A 19,972-nucleotide genomic window follows, 5' to 3' on the forward strand; every position below is an offset into this window, starting at 1 on the left:
GTAGACGCCTGGTAGCTGTGAATGCCTCCTGTCTTGTCTCGGATGCCACATATTCTTCCTGCTCCCAAACGTGAGGTCCTACAGGGGGACCTCACTTCTTAGGTGGTGATACATAAGAGCCACCCTTCTTTTTCTGGGCAAGCTAACTAATTATCCCACCAAGGCAAGAGAAAAAACAGATCCCTGGACACCGCCCAAGATCTGGCACCATCAGTCCCATGATAGAGGGAACTGGGGCTGAAACTTCCTCTTTGCTGTTAGACACTCACCCAAATCATTCCCCAGGAGCCATCTTTCTGGATAGCGCATCCATGCATCTCACAGATGTTTATTTAGCACCTGCAATGTGCCATACAGTTTTATAAGCCCTTTACATGTATTAACACATTTAAACTTAGTAATGTAGCTGCGATTATTACCTACTTTGCAGACAAGGAAACTGAGCCCCAAGGAGGTTAAATGACTTGCACACAGTCACACAGCCAGCAGGTAGACAATCAGGATTCCAGCTCCAGATTCACGGCCAAGCAAGTGAGGATACTCTGGAGACGGACACACCTGGGTCGGGAAGATCCCCTGGAGAAGAGAATGACAAACCACTCCAGTATCCTTGCCTGGAAAATCCCATGGACAGAGGAGCCAGGAGGTCTGCAGTCTGTGGGGTCCCAAAGAGTTGGGCATGACTGAGTGACTAATACTTTCATGTATTTGAACTAAGAAAACAGGCAATTAGGATCTCATTTACTCTTGCTTTCTCCAAATATTGTTTAAGTTTCTACCAGGTACAGGACCCATGCTGGCTGCTTTGGGGTGGGGCAGAGAGGCCACTGGCTGAAGGGCCAGTGTGTGTTCTCTGTAGGGTAACAAATGACTGAATTTCCCTTTGAATAGAGTAGACTATAAAAAGATCATTCTCTTTAATGCAAAGAAGGCCAAAAGGAGAGAGAATTAAATCAGAAAGAGTAAGAGCTAGCACACTCCTCCTGCTCAGCTCACAACCTCCCTCTTATCCCTGAGGAGCTTTGGCTTCATACAGGAAATAAAAGATACTATTTAATTATAACAAAGGACGAAATCTTGCCATTCACAGCATCATGGGTGGACCTGGAGGATATTATGCTAAGTGAAATAAGTTAGACGGAGAAAAACAGATACTGTCCTGATTTCACTTATTTGTGGAATCCAAAAAAATAAACACATGAAGACAACAAAACAGAAACAGACTCACAGAAATAGAGAACTAACTAGTGGTCACCAGTGGGCAGAGGGAAGTGTCTGGGGGTGGGGGGCTGGCAAGGTAGGAGTATGGGATTAAGAGGCACAAGCTATGATGTATAAAATAGATAGGCAACAGGATATATCATACAGGGCAGGAATTACAGCCAGTTATTTTATAATACCTTTGGGAGTGTAATCTATAAAAACATTGAATCATTGTGTTCTACATTTGATGTAATACTGTTTATCAACTATATTCAGTTTTTCTTTCTTTCTTTTTTTTTTTAAAGAGGTAAAAGGCACTACTTAACCAGTAAAACCCAGTGGGCAAGTCAGGGCCCAAGACATGCACAGGCACTGAGGTGACTCCTTCCCAGGCAGGTGATGACTGACGGCTAGGCAGCGAGGGGGGCGAATGTTCTCCAGGCCCTGGGGGCCATGCACTGCGCCCGAAGAGAGGCAGAGACTGCTGTAGCCGGTTTAGTATAACCTGACTCCTGACTTTTTCTCTGACTTCCAGACCTATATGTCCACCTAACTGCCTTACCTAATCTCATCAACCATGGCTACTTCAGAGGTACCCCAAGAGATCTAACTCATGACCTTACCCCCAACTGGACCTTCTTCCCATTAACTCAGAGAATGGGATTGCTGTCCATCCAATTTTGTAATCCAGAAACCCAGAGGTCATCCTGGGTGGTTGCTCTCCCTCATCCCCCAATCCAGCCTTCACCACGTACTGTCTGTTTTCCTCCCTAAATAGTTTTGCAGCCTGGCCTTTGTGCTCCATCTCTGCCATCGCCCCCACCTCAGCTTTTTGCTGTCTGGACACCACAGGAGTCTCCTGACCGGTCCCCAATATCCACTCTTCTCTGTACTGTGGCCTAAGTCACCAGAAGATGAGTCTGGAGGTGGAGTGGAAGGCAGGGATAAAATTACTAAGGGTCTTATCTGCTAAGCTAAAGGATTCGTTCATTCATTCATTCACTCATTCTTGCATTCATTAACCACTTATTATTTTTTTACAACAATGGAGTTTATTATTATTACTAGCTTCAAAAATTTTTCATATAAACTTTATCCTGATCTACCCCCAAGACACTGAAATGCTACAGCTTTCTGTTTTGTAAGTTGATATTTCCAGGGAGGTTCAAGTTCTTACTTTTTAAAAAATTTTTATTGGAGTGTAGTTACTTGACTTTGTCATGTGACTTTCTGCTGTACAGCAAAGTGAATTAGTTATACATATGTTGTTGTTGTTCAGTCACTAAGTCGTGTCCCACTCTTTGACCCCACGAACTGCAGCATGCCAGGCTTCCCTGTCCTTCACTATCTCCTGCAGTCTGATCAGACTCTTGTCCGTTGAGTCAGTGATGCCATGCCACCACCTCCTCCTCTGTCACCCTCTTCTCCACTTGCCCTCAACCTTTCCCAGTATCAGGGGCTTTTCCAGTGAGTTAGCCCTTTGTGTCAGGTGGCCAAGGTCTTGGAGCTTCAGCTTCAACACAGTTTCTTCCAGTGAATGTTCAGGGTTGATTCCAGCCTTTGCTTCATACAGCCCGGCATTTTGCGTGATGTACTCTGCATATAAGTTAAATAAACAGGGTGACAATATACAGCCTTGACGTACTCCTTTCCTGATTTGGAACCAGACTGTTGTTCCATGTCCAGTTCTAACTGTTGCTTCTTGACCTGCATACAGATATATCAGGAGGCAGGTAAGGTGGTCTGGTATTCTCATCTCTTGAAGAATTTTTAAAGTTTGTTGTGATCCACACAGTCAAAGGCTTTAGCATAGTCAGTGAAGCAGAATGTTTTTTGGAATTCCCTAGCTTTTTCTATGATCCAGCAGATGTTGGCAATTTGATCTCTGGTTCCTCTGTCTGTTCTAAATTCAGCTTGAACATCTGGAAGTTCTCAGTTCACATACTGTTGAAGCCTGGCTTGAAGGATTTTGAGTCTCTCCTTGCTTGTGTGTGAAATGAGTACAATTGTGCAATAGTTTGAACATTCTTTGGCATTGCCCTTCTTTGGGATTGGAATGAAAACTGACCTTTTCCAGTCCTGTGGCCACTGCTGAGTTTTCTAAGTTTGCTGGCATATTTAGTGCAGCACTTTAACAGCATCATTTTTAGGATTTAAAATAGCTCAGCTGGAAGCCCATCACCTCCACTAGCTATGTTCATAGTAATACTTTCTAAGGCCCACTTGACCTCACATTCCAGGATGTGAGTGACCACACCATTGTGGTTATCTGGGTCATTAAGATCTTTTTTGTACAGTCCTTCTGTGTATTCTTGCCACCTCTTCTTAATGTCTTCTTCTTCTGTTAAGTCCTTGCCGTTTCTGTCTTTTATTGTGCCCATCTTTGCATGAAGTGTTCCCTTGGTATCTCTAATTTTCTTGAAGAGATCTCTAGTCTTTTCCATTCTATTGTTTTCCCCTATTTCTGTGCATTGTTCACTTAAGAAAGCTTTCGTATCTCTCTTTGCTATTCTCTGGAACTCTGCATTCAGTTGGGTATTTCTTTCCCTTTCTCTTTTGCCTTTCACTTCTCTTCTTTTCTCAGCTATTTATAAGGTCTCCTCAGACAACCACTTTGCTTTCTTGCATTTCTTTTTCTTGGAGATGGTTTTAGTCACCGTCTCCTTCCTGTACAATGGTATGAACCTCCTTCCAGAGTTCTTCAGGCACTCTGTTTACCAGATCTAGTCCCTTTAATTTATTCATCACCTCAGCTATATAATCATAAGGGATTTGATTTAGGTCATACCTGAATGGCCCAGTGGTTTTCCCTACTTTCTTCAATTTGAGCCTAAATTTTGAAATAAGGAGCTCATGATCTGATCCACAGTCAGGTCCAGGTCTTGTTTTTGCTGACTGCATAGAGCTTCCCCATCTTTGGCTGCAAAGAATACAGTCAATCTGATTTTAATATTGACCATCTGGTGATGTCCATGTGTAGAGTCATTTTTGTGTTGTTGGAACAGAATGTCTGCTATGACCAATGAGTTCTCTTGGCAAGACTCTGTTAGCCTTTGCCCTGCTTCATTTTGTACTCCAAGGCCAAACTTGCTTTTTACTCCAGGTATCTCTTGACTCCCTACTTTTGCATTCCAGTCCTCTGTAATAAAAAGGATGTCTTTTTTTGCTGTTGGTTCTAGGAGGTCTTGTAAGTCTCCATGTAATCATTTGTCTTCAGCTTCTTTGGCATTAGTGGTTGGGACATAGACTTGGATTACTGTCATGTTGAATGGTTGGCCTTGGAAATGAACCGAGATCATTCTTTCATTTTTGAGATTGCACCTAGCTACTGCATTTCAGACTATTTTGCTGACTGTGAGGGTTACTCCATTGCTTCTAAGGGATTCTTGCCCACAGTAGTAGATACAATGGTCATCTGAATTAAATTCGCCCATTCCCATCCATTTTAGTTCACTGGTTCCTAAAATGTCAATGTTCACTCTTGCCATCTCCTGTTTGACCACTTCCAATTTACCTTGATTCATGGACCTAACATTTCCAGATTCCTATGCAGTATTGTTCTTTATAGCATCGGACTTTACTTCCACCACTACACACATCCACAACTGGGTGTTGTTTCTGCTTTGACTCTACCTCTTAAACTTTTTGTGGAGCTATTTCTCTGCTCTTCCCCAGTAGCATATTGGACACCTACCAACCTAGGGGGGCTCATCTTTCAGTGTTCTTTTTGCCCCTTCATACTGTTCATGGGGTTCTCAAGGCAAGAATACTGAAGTGGTTTGCCATTCCCTTCTCCAGTGGACCACGTTTTGTCAGACCTGACTAGCTGGGACATGCCCTTCAGCCTCTCCACGTTGCTAGATGACATGCCTGGCGCCACTGTTGGTCTTTGTTGAGTGTGTAAACGTTCACTGGCTGTTGGATGTTGGTCTGCGTGCTGCCCGGGGGCCGAGGCAGAGGCCCCACTGGAGTTGCCAGGATGGGGGTGTTGGGAAGGCTGGAAGCAATGTTGGAAAAGGCCCAGGAGCAGAGGACACCCTGGCCTCTTCACTGCTGTTCACCATATCCATTCCTTTTTTAGATTTGTTTCCCAAACAGGTCATTACAGAGTGTGCAGTGGAGTTCCCTGTGGTATACAGCAGGTTCTTACTCATTATCTGTTGAGCATCACTCTTTGCAGACACTGTTCTAAATGCTGAGAATGTGATGATGAAAAGAACGAGTCCTTAGTCTCATGGAGCTTACACCTTAGAGCTGGAAGACAGACATTAAACACATAAGTCAGGCGGTCCCATGTGTTATAGGGAAGAAGCGGAGGGGATGTGCATAACAATGCTATTTTATACAGAGTGGCTGAGGAGACTGTGTCCCATAAGGCGATAGCTAAGCAGCAGCCAGAAGGACATGAGGAGTGAGCCAGGATAACTGGAGGAAGGAATATACCAGACAGGGGGACTAGCAATGCAAGGTTCTTGGGCAGGCTCAGGCTGAAATGCTCAAAAAGAGGGAAAGACTGGTGTGCTTGGCATCAGGGACCTGGGGCTGGAGCAGCAAATAAGGCCCGGGAGGTAAGGACTGGGCAGCCAGGTCAGGCCTGTGAGCCAGGGGAGATGAGTGGCGTTGTCTGACTGACTTTTAAAGGGTCTGCACATTGAGGGCAGGCTCAGGGAGGCCAAGGCGAAGAAGAGAAGCCAGTGAGGAGGTCAAAGATGGACTAGGTGGTGGTAGAGGAGGTGAGAGGCGGCCAGAGCTCGCATGTTTGGAAGGCAGCCCTGATAGGAATTATAGACGGATTAAGACCCAGAGCCATTCTGTTGGGCAGTCGAGGGTCCGGGGAACAGACTCCTAAGGTGCAGGCCCCGGGATAGTTCTGGGTCAGGGTGTACCAGCTCTGATCACCTTTGCATACAGGGACTAGATCAGCCTGACTTTTCCAGACCCCTGGGTAGAAGGACTGAGCTTAGAGGGTTCCAAATGCTGGCCTGGAGTGGTCCCCAGCCATGGGTGCATTCCCTGCAGGAAGAGTCACGGGAAATAAAGCAACAACACGGCGTTGGTGTAGACCTTGCCTGGGACAGCGGCGCGTCCCTGCACCAGCTGGGCTGCAGTTAGGACGTCGTGGCTTCTGCCCTGCAGCGAGTCTTTGATACCCTTATGCTCACTTTATTTCAGAATCCAAGTCAATTGATGATTGTGAGGAGCTGGTGATCAACACTACGGCAACTATCAACAACTTATCTTACTACAAAGTGAAGAATTCTATAATTCAAGACAGAAAGCTATATATTGCTGAATGTAAGGTTCAGAGTTGGGTTTGGGTAGATGCACACTCATTTAAGGTTTTGACTTTATTAACTAAACACAGAATTAGAGGCATTTATAGTTTCTGACTTCTGGTACAAGTATCTAAGAGCCTGATTTAATTCTAAGAAAGTTGAATATGAGGATACATTAGTTTCTTAGTTCTTGCTTATGTCCCCTATCGTTGGAATTTTATTATCACTTTTAATTTTTAAGTTACACTATTTAGCATGGTATTGGTTTCTAATAGCCTTTAACTTAAAACTTAAATTCACTGATTTTATTTCTCTGGTCACCAAACCCAGTGCTCTTAAAGCTCCTCGTGAGTAACAACATGGATGGAATCCTGGAGGCAGTGCGTGTTTTTGGAAATCTCTCCCAGGACCATGACATCTGCGATTTCATAGTGCAGAAAAATGGTGAGTTAATGACACACATTCAAAAGCAGTCACGTCTTGGCAATAAACAACTGAGTGGTTTTGCAGCTTGCGTCACAAGAACGTGACACTTGTTTCTGCTTTGGGACAAGTGGTGCTTTACATTGTTCCATCTATCTGTAAGGCTCTTGGCTCAGGATGCCAAGATAGATCTGGGCTGTGTTCTCAGGGCTTCTCTCTCCCTGATGAGTGGTCTTTTGAGTTTTGAGATGGTGTGTGTATGTGTTTGTGTTTAAGTGAAACGAGTAATCTATACACATCATTTCTGTCCATGGGAATGGACTCAAAAGACATGCTCCTTCGTGCACTGGAATGTCTATTATAGGACTGCTGGTAATAGTGAAAAATGGGAACAACCTAAATGTCTGTCAACAGGCAAGAGGATAAATATATTACGGTATATTCATGCAACCAAACTTTTACAGCAGTTAAAATAAATGAGCTAGAAGTTCATGTATCAACATGCATCAACCTCAAACACATACTATAGGAGCAAAGAATCTAGTAGTAATTGGACACACATGAAATAATACCATTAATATTGTATTAAAACATGCAAAATGGTCCTGGATATTGTTTATGTGATGTGCTCATGTGCTAATGGAATAAGGCATAAATGCATTTGGAATTAGAAACTCCACATTTAAGACAAAGTTACATTTGAATGGATGGCCCAAATATAAAATTGGATCTGTAATGTTTTATTTCTTAAACTGTGTAGGAGGTACATAACAGTGTATACTAAACATACTATTTTTCTCAAATATCTCATGTAAAACAGTAACTAAAAATACCTAATTATTCATGTTCGTGATAGCAAATTTATATAATACAGATTAAAAAAAAACCACACACTTCCCCAGAGATAATTGTTAAATTTTGGTGTATATTCTTGAAACTCTTAAAAACATATGTGATTCAGCCTTTGCAGGCTCACTGCTGACCCATCAGTAGGCCAAGGTCAGCGTGGCGTGGCTGCCTCTCAGCTGAGCAGTGGAACAGGAGCACACACCCATTCATTCTCCCCCAACCCCTGCTGCGGGCAATGAGCAAACAGGACAAACAGTTCTGTTTCTAGGAGTAAGGGAAGGCGGTGGGGGTGGGGGGAGCCTGTCCTGATATAAGACGTCCCTTACACTGGAAGTCTGGCCTCCCTGTGCACTGGTTTCCAGCAGTCTGAGCAAGTCTTCTCTTACAAGCTATGGCCTTGGAGGACTTCCCAGGAAGATCACTGAAGCCTACTCCCCCTGCTCCCCTTCCAGGGCTGTGTATTTTAAGAAAATTCCTGCTGGAGGTTCAAAAGAGCCCTTGAGAACAACCAGAAGTTAGAGATGAAATGAATGGCACCTGTGTGGTTGGAAGGAGGTGGTTCCCTCCTCTCCACGGGCAGGGACTCTACCACTGGAAGGGAGAGCTGATGCTGCGGTGGATACAGCAGTACCTGGGAACAGGGACCCTGGGGGGCAGGGAGCAGGTTCTGAAGTGACGGGTGTTGGGTGTTGGTGAAGGCACTTTCCCCACTGGGCAGTGGGGAAGCCCTACGAAGAGTGGGCTAAATCCCCTAGCAGGGTTTACAGTTTCACAAGCTGCTCCCCATTTCCCCTCTGCCATTTGTGGAATGAAATACAGCTGGGGCCCCTGCGCTTCACTGGTCTGCATTTGTTCTCTCCCTTTCCAGTCCACAAGTTCATGATTGCTCTGCTGGATGCTAAGCATCAGGATATTTGCTTTTCTGCCTGTGGTGTTCTCCTAAACCTCACCGTGGATAGAGACAAGCGAGTCATCCTAAAAGAAGGAGGCGGCATTAAAAAGTAAGTTCAAGGCACGGAGTCCTGATTCTTATCAGGATTCACAGGAGAGCTTAGGCCCCTCTCCTCATTTCTCCCAGGCAGAGATATTTCTCCATCTGGAAGTGCCTAGCTAGGCTAAAGAGGGGATTTGGATTCCACTGGACACTTAAAATAATTCAGAAGTAGGTTATTGCTTAAATTTGTTAATTACTTAAATTGGTAGATGTGAAATTATTTTAATAACACTGACTTATATATAAAATGTATATTCAGTATCAAAGAAAGTTAATCATCATGTTAAAAATATAAAAAAGATGCTGACTTAATAACTTCTCAATTTGACTTTTCACTCAGGTTAGTGGATTGTTTAAGAGATTTTGGGCCTACTGATTGGCAGCTGGCCTGCTTGGTTTGCAAAACGCTATGGAACTTCAGTGAAAACATTACCAATGCTTCATCCTGTTTTGGAGATGAGGCTGCCAACACACTCTTAGCCCTGCTATCATCATTTTTAGGTAAGACTCCTGACTGTGAATCTGTGAATCTTATCAAAATGAGAAAATTGTTTCCTGTGACCTGTGTGGATAAAGATCAGTAGGCCTTTGGGTAGCTTTTTTTCAATAAGGAGCAAGAGACGTTAAAGATGATTATAATTTGGAGATAACCTGGAAGAGGCTGAATCTTATATACAGTGGGGACGTGAGGACTTAACTCATTGGGTGCTGTCATGATTTCTTTTGTGGCTTTCCCCCTTTTTTTGAATTTTCTATAAGCTTCATAAACAGACGATCTGGGCATAAATGTATTGCTGTTGTTTAAAAAGTATATAGACATTGTTGTAATTGAGAAAATATGGTTAAAAGCTACTCCGAAATAAGTCATGCTTTTAATGAACCTATGCATATATGAGTGTGTTATGTGGGGAAATCTGTGAAATTATTTGACATTACTATGTGGTCCGACATACACTGAAAGGTAGGGAATCACTGATACAAACCAAAGGAAAGATGAGAGTGTCTTCCATTGCAAAAGTTTCTATTTTTAGGATAGTTCTCCTCATCCTGGGTTAGGTCTAATAGCAGTGATTTAGGTCAGAAGTGAGTGGAAAATCTTCATTTTCAAAATGAAGATGTGCCTATCATCTCCCAAGCACCATGTTAGCTCAGCAAAGCCATGCGGAAAGGCTCAGTGTGACCCAGAGGCTGTGAGTTCAAATTCTGACTCTCTGGGATGGTGTGATTCGACATAAGACTCTCTCAGAACCTGTCTTTTCATCTGTAAAATGGGGACGTTATATCTGTGCTGTGTTGCAAGGAGTTGTGAGAATCAAACAAGCATCCTGAGAGCATTCCAGGAAGACTAGAGGCTGTAGTCAGGCAGTTCTGAGTTAAGGTCTCACTTTATCACATGCAAGGTTTTAACTCAGGGCATATTAACCTCTGAATGTATATCTTCTCATGTCTAAGATGGGGATGATTGACATCCACTTTGCAGAGTTGTGGGGCTTCCCTGGTGGCTCAGACGGTAAAGCATCTGCCTTCAATGTGGGAAACCGGGGTTTGATCCCAGGGTTGGGAAGATCCCCTGGAGAAAGAAATGGCAATCCACTCCAGTATTCTTGCCTGGAAAATCCCACGGATGAAGGAGCCTGGTAGGCTACAGTCCATGTGGTGGCAAAGAGTCGGACATGACTGAGCGACTTCACTTGCACTTGCAGAGTTGTTAGGGTGATAAATGAATAGACTTACACAAAGAAATTCACATAGAACCTGACACACAGCTAGTTCTCAAAACACGGTTGTGAAAATGCTTGGGAAATTCTATTGTTGTAACAATATGTTATTAAACAGGAACTCCGGACCAGAGCTATTTGAAAGAAAGCTATACAATAGGTTCTTGTAGGTTATCCATTTTAAATATAGCAGTGTGTACATGACCTTCCCATGGTCCCTAACTGTCCCTTCCCCCGGCAACCAAAAGTTCATTTTCTAAGTCTGTGAGTATCTTTCTGTTTTATAAGTAAGTTAATTTGTATCATTTCCTTTTAGATTCCACATATAAGGGATGTCATATTGTATTTCTCCTCTGACTTCACTCAGTATGACACTCGCTAGGTCCACCCATGTTGCTGCAAATGGCATTCATTTTAATAGCTGAGTAATATTCCATTGTATATGAAGTACCACATCTTCTTTATCCATTCCTCTGTCGGACATTTAGGTTGCTTCCATGTTTTGGCTATTATAACAATGCTGCAGTGAATATTTGGGTTCATGTATCCTTTCGAATCATGTTTTTCTCCAGTTAGATATCTAGGAGTGGGATTGTGGGGTCATATGATAGTTCAGTGTTTAGTTTTTTAAGGAACCTCCATACTGTTCTCCGTAGTGGCAGTGCTAATTTACATTCCCACCAACAGTGTAGGAGGGTTCCCTTCTCAAAATGAGCACATTTTTAAATCATTGAGGTTCACATTCTGCTCTGTGGACTTGAAGTTTTCTTGGGTTGCTGGGAGCAGAAGTGCGCTCAACTTGCTTTAATTCAGTTCTCAACTGTGGCAGAACATTGGAATCAAAATATATGGAATTAAAAAGAAAAATCAATCAAAAAAAACCACACTTGTCCTGGCCCCATCCCTAGGAACTCTGATTCAGGAGCTCTGGGGGAGGCCAATTATCTGCATCATTAAAAAGTTCCACAGGTGAGTTTGCTATTCGGGCAGCACTGAGAACTCCACCCTATTTAGTGAAGGAGCTGAAGGGAAGGGTGCCCCGGAAAGAAGGAAGCTGGGAAACACGCGCATTGAGCAGAGCCTGCTGGACCAGCACTCAGGATGTGGAAGGCGGCCCATCAGTAGCAGGCATCATCTACCCGACCCTGCTGAGACCCAGCAGTGCTCTGTCTCCACTCTTAAGGAAAAAGGCCTTTCTCCCCCTCGTTTGCCTCTAGGCTCCTGCATGGCCACGGCTCCAGCTGTCTCAAGGCCGCTTCTTGGTGCTGTCGTGAGTGGGCCTCTGTCTCCTCTGCTGTTGGCACGACTTTCTGTCTCCCATTTGGGGAGAAGATGTGACTGGTTCCATGAGTCATTCTCCTGGGCTCTAGGCTTTCGTGCCTCAGGCAGCAGCTGCCTCCACTGCAGGCTGTCTGTGGCTTCCTTTGGCACCTCAGGCTGGGACAGTCAACCATATATAGCAAACTGGTGGGGCGTGTGGCACCACCTAAGAAGGGATGTGGGCATGGCTGGCTTCACACACGGGCAGCGCACCTGGCGTGCCCTTGACTATAATGGGCCTGTTCCTGCCTCTTCCCCCGTCAGCCCTCCCTGGAGCAGGACTAGGCTTCCCCTCATGCTTCCCTAACCTTGCCCCTTTGCTCTGGCCAGGTCTCTTACCTGCCTGGCCCAAGGCTACCGGTCCTGGCAGGCCCTTCCCATGAGCTTTCCAAGCCCACAGTCACAGGGAAGCTGTACTGCTTACATAGCAATTAATCATGAGCTGTGTAACTTGCTCTGTATTATTGTTTTGTACCTTTTGTTTGCCCACTCCAACAGAGCCACTTTAAGGAAAGGATATTGCCTTGGGCAAAGCAGGTTCTTGATAGATGGTTGTGGATTAACTGACAATGGTGGTATCTTTAATAGTGCTGTACACTTTTAAAAGGACGTTCATTCTATCCTTCTAAGATCCAAGGTCATCAGCTAGGTGACAGTGGAGGTAGGTACGTCTAGGAGGGTTAAGTGACTTGCCTAAGATCATACTGTAGCAAAGTCAGGGCTTTTCATCAGAAAGTAAACATTGAGCCCCTGTGTTTTTCTGCTGTTCCATTACATAGTATGCCCTTACCCCACCCCATCTCACCCACCCCGGAAGGGGATGGAGGCACAGGTAAGAAAAATAAATACAGTCCACCAGGGAGCCAGGTCATCATCAGAGCGTGGCATGCACTTCTCACGTGATCACGAGTGCTGCTTATAAGCCGTGAGGACCGGCTACTTCCTGGCTCTTCTCTCTACAGTGTGGACCTCAGAGCCTTACTTCTGACACGGGCTGTAGTTGTGTCTGGCCAGCTGGGTGGCAGCAATTAAAATGGATATATGAGTAAGAGTATACTTAAATTTCAATTTTTTTTACAGCGATAGGTTAAAAAAACAACAGGCCGTTTTGAAAACAGGATGAGCTGTTATATCACAAAAGTCCCACAATGTAGTGTGAGCACTGTTTTTCGAAATTACTGCAGGGCAATTGATATAGCAATGTAAGTTACCCAACTTTTTCTTGATGGGAAGCTGGAAAAAGAAAGTAATGGGACTCAGTGTGGTTGGGATGTTGACAGTCTTTTAGGAAAGTGGCTTAAAAAGAATGTTGTCTAAAACTTCCTGATGTGCTACAGCCACTTCTCATAAACTCATGAGCAATCTGTTTACCTTGAAGTTCTTATGTGGTGTGCCCTGGCACACTACCATGAGCTTCTCTCAGGGTTGCTGGCAACTGGTGGTCACCAGTATACACTGGTGATTAGTGTGTACAGTTTGCTTTGTGAACGTAGATGACTCTAGGTTATTTTATATTCATCTGAGGTATGTGGAGGGCTTCCCCAGATTGCTCAATGGTAAAGAATCTGCCTGCCAATGCTGGAGACACAGGTTCGATCCTTGGGTCAGGAAGTCCCCTGGAGAAGGAAATGGCAACCCATTCCAGTATTCTTGCCTGGGAAATCCCATGGACAGAGGAACCTGGTGGGCTACAGTCCATTGGGTTGCAGAGAGTTGAGCATGAGTTAGCAACTAAATAACAAGATATGTGGAACTTAGAACCTAGGTTATGTGATAAGGGATAGAGGGGGCCCCAGTGTTCAAAGTAGAGGGTCACATCATCATGCTCATGCCAAAGAGTCATCAGGTGCTTCTAGAACATGTGAGAACTGTGCCTTATAAGAGTTACAACAGTAATCAAACCCCTGGTAGCTACCTGGTGCTGAACAGTAGGCTAGGAAAGAGTGCAGTGATGCGCAGGATCCTTAAACTGTAGTAGAGACCATGTTATAATGGTCACTGACAGACTTGTTTTGAGTCCTTTTGTTGTTGTTGTTTAGTCACTCAGTTGTGTCAGACTCTTTGTGACTCCATGGACTGTAGCACACCAGGTTCCCTGTCCTTCACTATCTCCTGGAGTTTGCGCAAACTCATGTCCATTGAGTCAGTGATGCCATCCAACCATCTCCTCCTCTGTCACCACCTTCTCCTCCTGCCCTCAGTTTTTTCCAGCATCAGGGTCTTGTCCAATGAGTCAGCTATTCACATTAGGTAGCCAGGGTATTGGAGCTTCAGCTTTAGCATCTCTCCTTCCAATGGATATTCAGGGTTGATTTCCTTTAGGATTGATTGGTTTGATCTCCTTGTTGCTGTTGAAGGGACTCTCAAGAGTATTCTCCAACACCACAGTTGAAAAGCATCAATTCTTCGGCACTCAGCCTTCTTTATGGTCCAACTCTCACACTGTACATTGCTACTGGAAAAACCATAGCTTTGACTATACTGACTTTTGATGGCAAAGTGATGTCTCTGCTTTTTAAGATGCTGTCTAGATTTGTCATAGTTTTTCTTTGAAGGAGCAAGCATCTTTTAATTTCATGGCTGCAGTGATTTTGGAGCCCAAGAAAATGAAATCTGTCACTGTTTCCACGTTTTCCCCCATCTATTTGCCATGAAGAGATAGAATCCGCTGCCATGATCTTTGTTTTTTGATGTTGATTTCAAGCCAGCTTTTTCATTCTCCTCTTTCACCTTCACCAAGACGCTCCTTAGATCTTCTTTGCTTTCAGCCATTAGTGTGCTATCATCTGCATATCTGAAGTTGATGTTTCTCCCGGCAAACTTGATTCCAGCTTGAGCTTCATCCAACCTGGCATTTCACATAATATACTCTGCTTATACGTTAAATAAGCAGGGTGACAATATACAGCCTTGATGTACTCCTTTCCCAATTTTGAACCAGTCCACTGTTCCATATCTGGTTCTAACTGTTGCTTCTTGACATGCATACAGGTTTCTCAGGAGGCAGGTTAGGTGGTCTGGTATTCCCATCTCTTTCAGAATTCTCCACAGTTTGTTGTGATCCACACAGTCAAAGGCTTTGGCATAGTCAATGAAGCAGTAGTAGACTTTTTTTTTTTTTAATTTCCTTGCTTTTTCTATGATCCAGCAGATGTTGGAAATTTGATCTCTGGTTCCTCTGCTTTTTCTAAATCCAGCTTGTATATCTGGAAGATCTTGGTTCACGTACTGTTGAAGCCTAGCTTGAAGGATTTTGAGTATTACCTTGTTAGCGTGTGAAATGAGTACAACTGTATGGTAGTTTGAACATTGTTTGGCATTGCCTTTTTTGGGATTGAAATGAAAACTGACCTTTTCCGGTCCTGTGGCCACTGCTGAGTTTTCCAAATTTGCTGGCATAGAGTGCAGCACTTTCACAGCATCATCTTTTAGGATTAGAAATAGCTCAGCTGGGGTCTCATCACCTCCCTAGTTTTGTCTGATGCTGGGAGGGATTGGGGGCAGGAGGAGAAGAGGACGACAGAGGATGAGATGGCTGAATGGCATCACCGACTCGATGGACGTGAGTTTGAGTGAACTCCAGGAGTTGGTGATGGACAGGGAGGCCTGGCATGCTGCGATTCATGGGGTCGCAAAGAGTTGGACACGACTGAGCGACTGAACTGAACTGAATGCTTCTTAAGGAGAAGGCAGTGGCACCCCAATCCAGTACTCTTGCCTGGAGAATCCCAGGGATGGGGGAGCCTGGTGGGCTGCCATCTATCAGGTCACACAGAGTTGGACACGACTGAAGCGATTTAGCAGTAGCAGCTAAGGCCCACTTGACTTCACATTCAGGATGTCTGGCTCTAGGTGAGTGACCACATGATTGTGGTTATCTGGGTCATTAAGACCTTTTTTGTACAGATCATCTGTGTATTCTTGCCACCTCTTCTTAATCTCTTCTACTTCTGTTAGTTCAGTTCAGTCACTCAGTCATGTCCGACTCTTTGCGACCCCATGAATTGTAGCACGCCAGGCCTCCCTCTCTATCACCAACTCCCAGAGTTTACCCAAACTCATGTCCATCGAGTCGGTGATGCCATCCAGCCGTCTCATCCTCTGCCATCCCCTTCTCCTCATGCCCTCAATCCCTCCCAGCATCAGAGTCTTTTCCAATGAGTCAACTCCTCACATGAGGTGGCCAAAGTATTGGAGTTTCAGCTTCAGCATCAATCCTTTCAATGAACACCCAGGACTGATCTCCTTTAGAATGGACTGGTTGGATCTCCTTGCAGTCCAAGGGACTCTCAAGAGTCTTCTCCAGCACTACAGTTCAAAAGCATCAATTCTTTGGCACTCAGCTTTCTTCACAGTCCAACTCTCACATCCATACATGACCAGTGGAAAAACCATAGCCTTGACTAGATGGACCTTTGTTGACAAAATAATGTCTCTGCTTTTCAATATGCTGTCTAGGTTGGTCATAACTTTCCTTCCAAGGAGTAAGCGTCTTTTAATTTCATGGCTGCTATCACCATCTGCAGTGATTTTGGAGACCCCCCAAAAAAGTCTGACACTGTTTCCACTGTTTCCCCATCTATTTCCCATGAAGTGATGGGACTAGAGGCCATGATCTTGAGCTTTAAGCCAACTTTTTCACTCTCCTCTTTCACTTTCATCAAGAGGCTCTTTAGTTCTTCTTCACTTTCTGCCATAAGGGTGGTGTCATCTGCATATCTGAGATTATTGATATTTCTCCCAGCAATCTTGATTCCAGCTTGTGCTTCTTCCATCCCAGTGTTTCTCATGATGTACTCTGCATATAAGTTAAATAAGCAGGGTGACAATATACAGCCTTGATGTACTCCTTTTCCCATTTGGAACCAGTCTGTTGTTCCATGTCCAGTTCCAACTGTTGCTTCCTGACCTGCATATAGGTTTCTCAAGAGGCAGGTCCGGTGGTCTGGTATTCCCATCTCTTTCAGAATTTTCCACAGTTTATTGTGATCCACACAGTCAAAGGCTTGGCATAGTCAATAAAGCAGAAATATATGTTTTTCTGGAACACTCTCTGTTAAGTCCTTGCCTTTTCTTTCATTTATATTGTCCATCTTTGCATGAAATATTCTCTTGGTGTCTCTAATTTTCTTGAGATCTTTGGTCTTTCCCATTCTTCTTTTGTTTTCTTCTATTTCTGTGCATTGTTCACTTAAGAAAGCTTTCTTATCTCCTTGCTATTCTCTGGAACTCTGCATTCAGTTGGGTTTATCTTTCCCTTTGTCCTTTGCCTTTCACTTCTTTTCTCAGCTATTTGTAAGGCTTCCTCAGACAACCACTTTGCCTTCTTGCATTTATTTTTCTTGGGGATGGTTTTAGTCATCACTTCCTGTACAATGATACAAACCTCCACCCATAGTTCTTCAAGCACTCTACCAGATTTAGTCCTTTGAACTATTCATCACTTCTATTATGTAATCATAAGGGATTTTATTTAGGTCATACCTGAATGGCTTAGTGGTTTTCTCTATTTTCTTCAATTTGAGCCTAAATTTTGCAGTAAGAGTTCATGATCTGAGCCACAGTCAGCTCGTGGTCTTGTTTTTGCTGACTGTATAGAGCTTCTCCATCTTTGGCTGCAAAGAATATAATCAATCTGATTTCAATATTGACTGTCTGGTGATGTCCATGTATAGAGTCATCTCTTGTGTTGTTGGATGAGGGTGTTTGCTATGACCAGTGTGTTCTGTTGGCAGAACTCTTGTTAACCTTTGCCTTGCTTCATTTTGTACTCCAAGGCCAAACTTGCCTGTTACTCCAGATATCTTTTGACTTCCTACTTTTTGCATTCCAGTTCCCTATGATGAAAAGGACATCTTTTTTTGGTGTTTGTTCTAAGAGGTCTTATAGGTCTTCAAAGAATGGTTCAACTTCCACTTCTTTAGCATTAGTGATTGGGAGATAGACTTGGATTACACTGATGTTGAATGATTTGCCTTGGAAACAAATGGAGATCATTCTGTCTTTTTTGCGATTGCTCCCAAGTACTGCAGTTCAGACTCTTATATTGACTGTGAGGGCTACTCCTTTGCTTCTAAGGGATTCTTGCCCACAATAGTAGATATATAATGGTCATCTGAATCAAATTCACCCATTCCCATCCATTTTAGTTCACTAATTCCTAAAGTGTCAATATTGACTCTTGCCATCTCCTGCTTGACCATGTCCAATGTACCTTGATTCATGGACCTAACATTTCAGGTTCCTATGCAATATTGTTCTTTACAGCATCGGACTTTACTCTCACCACCAGACACAACCACAACTGGGCACTGTTTCTGCTTCGGCTCAGCCTCTTCATTTTCTCTGGAGCTATTTCTCTGCCCTTCCCCAGTAGCATATTGGACACCTACTGACCTGGGGGGCTCATCTTTCAGTGTTCTGCCTTTTTGCCTTTTAATCCTTTCTAAAATCTTACCTAAAATTCTAGTGTTTGGAAGTGTGCTGTGTATAAAGAAAGTTGAACAATAACTGGTTATCTAAATCAGTACTTTTCACACTGTAACCAGTTTGAAAAATGAAGCAGCAAACAAAGAGAATATCAGAATATATTACATGTAGAAAAGATAAGTATTCTGTCATGAAACATTTGTATTTGTTTATAAATATGTAAATATGTGTATATAGTCATCATGTAATATGGACTTCTCCTAGGTCACAGTAAAAAAAAAAAAAAAGTTTGAAAATCATAGATCTAAGGTTTTCTTGGGTTAGCCTCTGCTGGTCATTGCAATACAAGTTCCAAATTTAACACCTAGTGTAATATGACGTATTTTATGCTGTATTCACTTTGCAACTTGAGACTGCTTTTCTCTTATCTATAGTTATTTGGCCACTTTTGTTATCTTGCCTAACCCAATTTACAATTAATAGGGTACAAGTGTAGATTAACTAATTATACGTTGAGCCTCAAGAAAAGTAATATAGTCTCAATGTTAGATTAAGAAACCCCAGACACCAAAACAGTGACTCGGCTAAAATCATCAAACCCAGCCAAAGTCCTGGACAGAGAGAAAGACTGCAGGTTGCCTGGGCAGCCATCAGTCCTAAGCTGCTTTGGAAAAAGAGCATGAAAAAAGAGAATTCATTTTTAACGAAAGTTTAGTACTCAGAACATCTGCAGAAGTGTGAGCAGGAAGTAGATCTAGGAATTGAAGAGCACTCAGAGTCTCACAGGCCACTTTAGTTTGGAAATAGCCCAACAGGAAGGCCTTTCAAGGCATCAAACACCATCTGGATTCTCCTCCTTTCAAGGCCTTGATTATCAAATGGGTGGGGAGTCAGGTTTGCTTACAGGGGTCTCCATGGAGAGCTTTGCTGAATTGTTTGTGTCTGCCCAGAACTTATCTCAGAGTTGCATAGCTATCCAGTTGGCTGGGGGAGAGGACGGGAAGGTACAAACTGGGATTCCAGACTTATCTTATTCTGGCTGGTGACACCAACACCGGTAGTGCCAAAGGACACACAGTGCACTTTGTGTGTGCCGAAAATATTCAGGGTAGGAAACGGGATGTAAGCACCAAGGAAGTATTTGATGGTAGGATTTTAGTGGGCCTTATGAAAGAAGTTTGGAAATTATGCAAGCAGCAATATTTGTGGTCACTTTAGGACTTAGTGGTTACCACTTAAGAAGGCTGCCTCAGCCTCAGACCTAGGAAATGGCAGAGCCAACCTTCTGACTGGCAGGCCAGTGCATTTTCCTGAAGTCCTTCTCATGGGTTCCAGTGTAAACAGAGAGAAATGCAGTGGCAGGTCGGTGCAGAAACCTCAGTAGCCATTTGTCTTCCAACTTAGGTTGGATATACTTTCACGATATTCACAGAATTGAAAGTGCTGTTGGATTAAGAAACAAATCAAGGTTGTAATTTTGCATTTTTTTAACAAGTGCTTTTCTGCATTATACATGGATTCGCTTGGGATTCTAATATTCCTTAGGATTCTCAAAGTCTTCCACTTTTCACTTTTATTGGGGAGAGCATAAGGTGGCAGGGGGAGGGTGGTGTTATCTTTTCAAAGAAGTTTGTCCAGGCTGCTCTGAAATGAACAAAGTTGATTTTCAGTCAAATTCAACTGTGCTACTTTCTCAGAAGATTTCCTAACTTCTTTTATATTTGTCAACCACTGAAGAATTAATAATTAACATTTTTAAT

At 43.5% G+C, this 19,972-nt stretch overlaps 2 protein-coding genes across 6 annotated transcripts in view; both read left to right on the forward strand.

Moving 5' to 3' along the window:
- Positions 1-19,972, forward strand: part of ARMC2 (armadillo repeat containing 2) — a 120,562-nt gene that overhangs the window by 99,318 nt on the left and 1,272 nt on the right. For all 5 annotated transcript variants that reach the window (XM_044924371.2, XM_044924370.2, XM_025294693.3 and 2 more), the window contains 4 exons: positions 6,376-6,498; positions 6,810-6,923; positions 8,620-8,752; positions 9,086-9,246. In XM_044924371.2, the coding sequence (XP_044780306.1) occupies positions 6,376-6,498; positions 6,810-6,923; positions 8,620-8,752; positions 9,086-9,246 (531 nt within the window). The remainder of the gene's footprint in view (positions 1-6,375; positions 6,499-6,809; positions 6,924-8,619; positions 8,753-9,085; positions 9,247-19,972) is intronic.
- The window catches only part of CEP57L1 (centrosomal protein 57 like 1), a 224,759-nt gene continuing 213,914 nt past the window's right edge, over positions 9,128-19,972 (forward strand). The window contains exon 1 of the mRNA XM_044924375.2: positions 9,128-9,246. The gene's annotated coding sequence lies outside the window, so the exon portion shown is untranslated. The remainder of the gene's footprint in view (positions 9,247-19,972) is intronic.

This window comes from Bubalus bubalis, chromosome 10 (assembly GCF_019923935.1).
Source record: "Bubalus bubalis isolate 160015118507 breed Murrah chromosome 10, NDDB_SH_1, whole genome shotgun sequence".
NCBI classification, from domain to species: domain Eukaryota; kingdom Metazoa; phylum Chordata; class Mammalia; order Artiodactyla; family Bovidae; genus Bubalus; species Bubalus bubalis.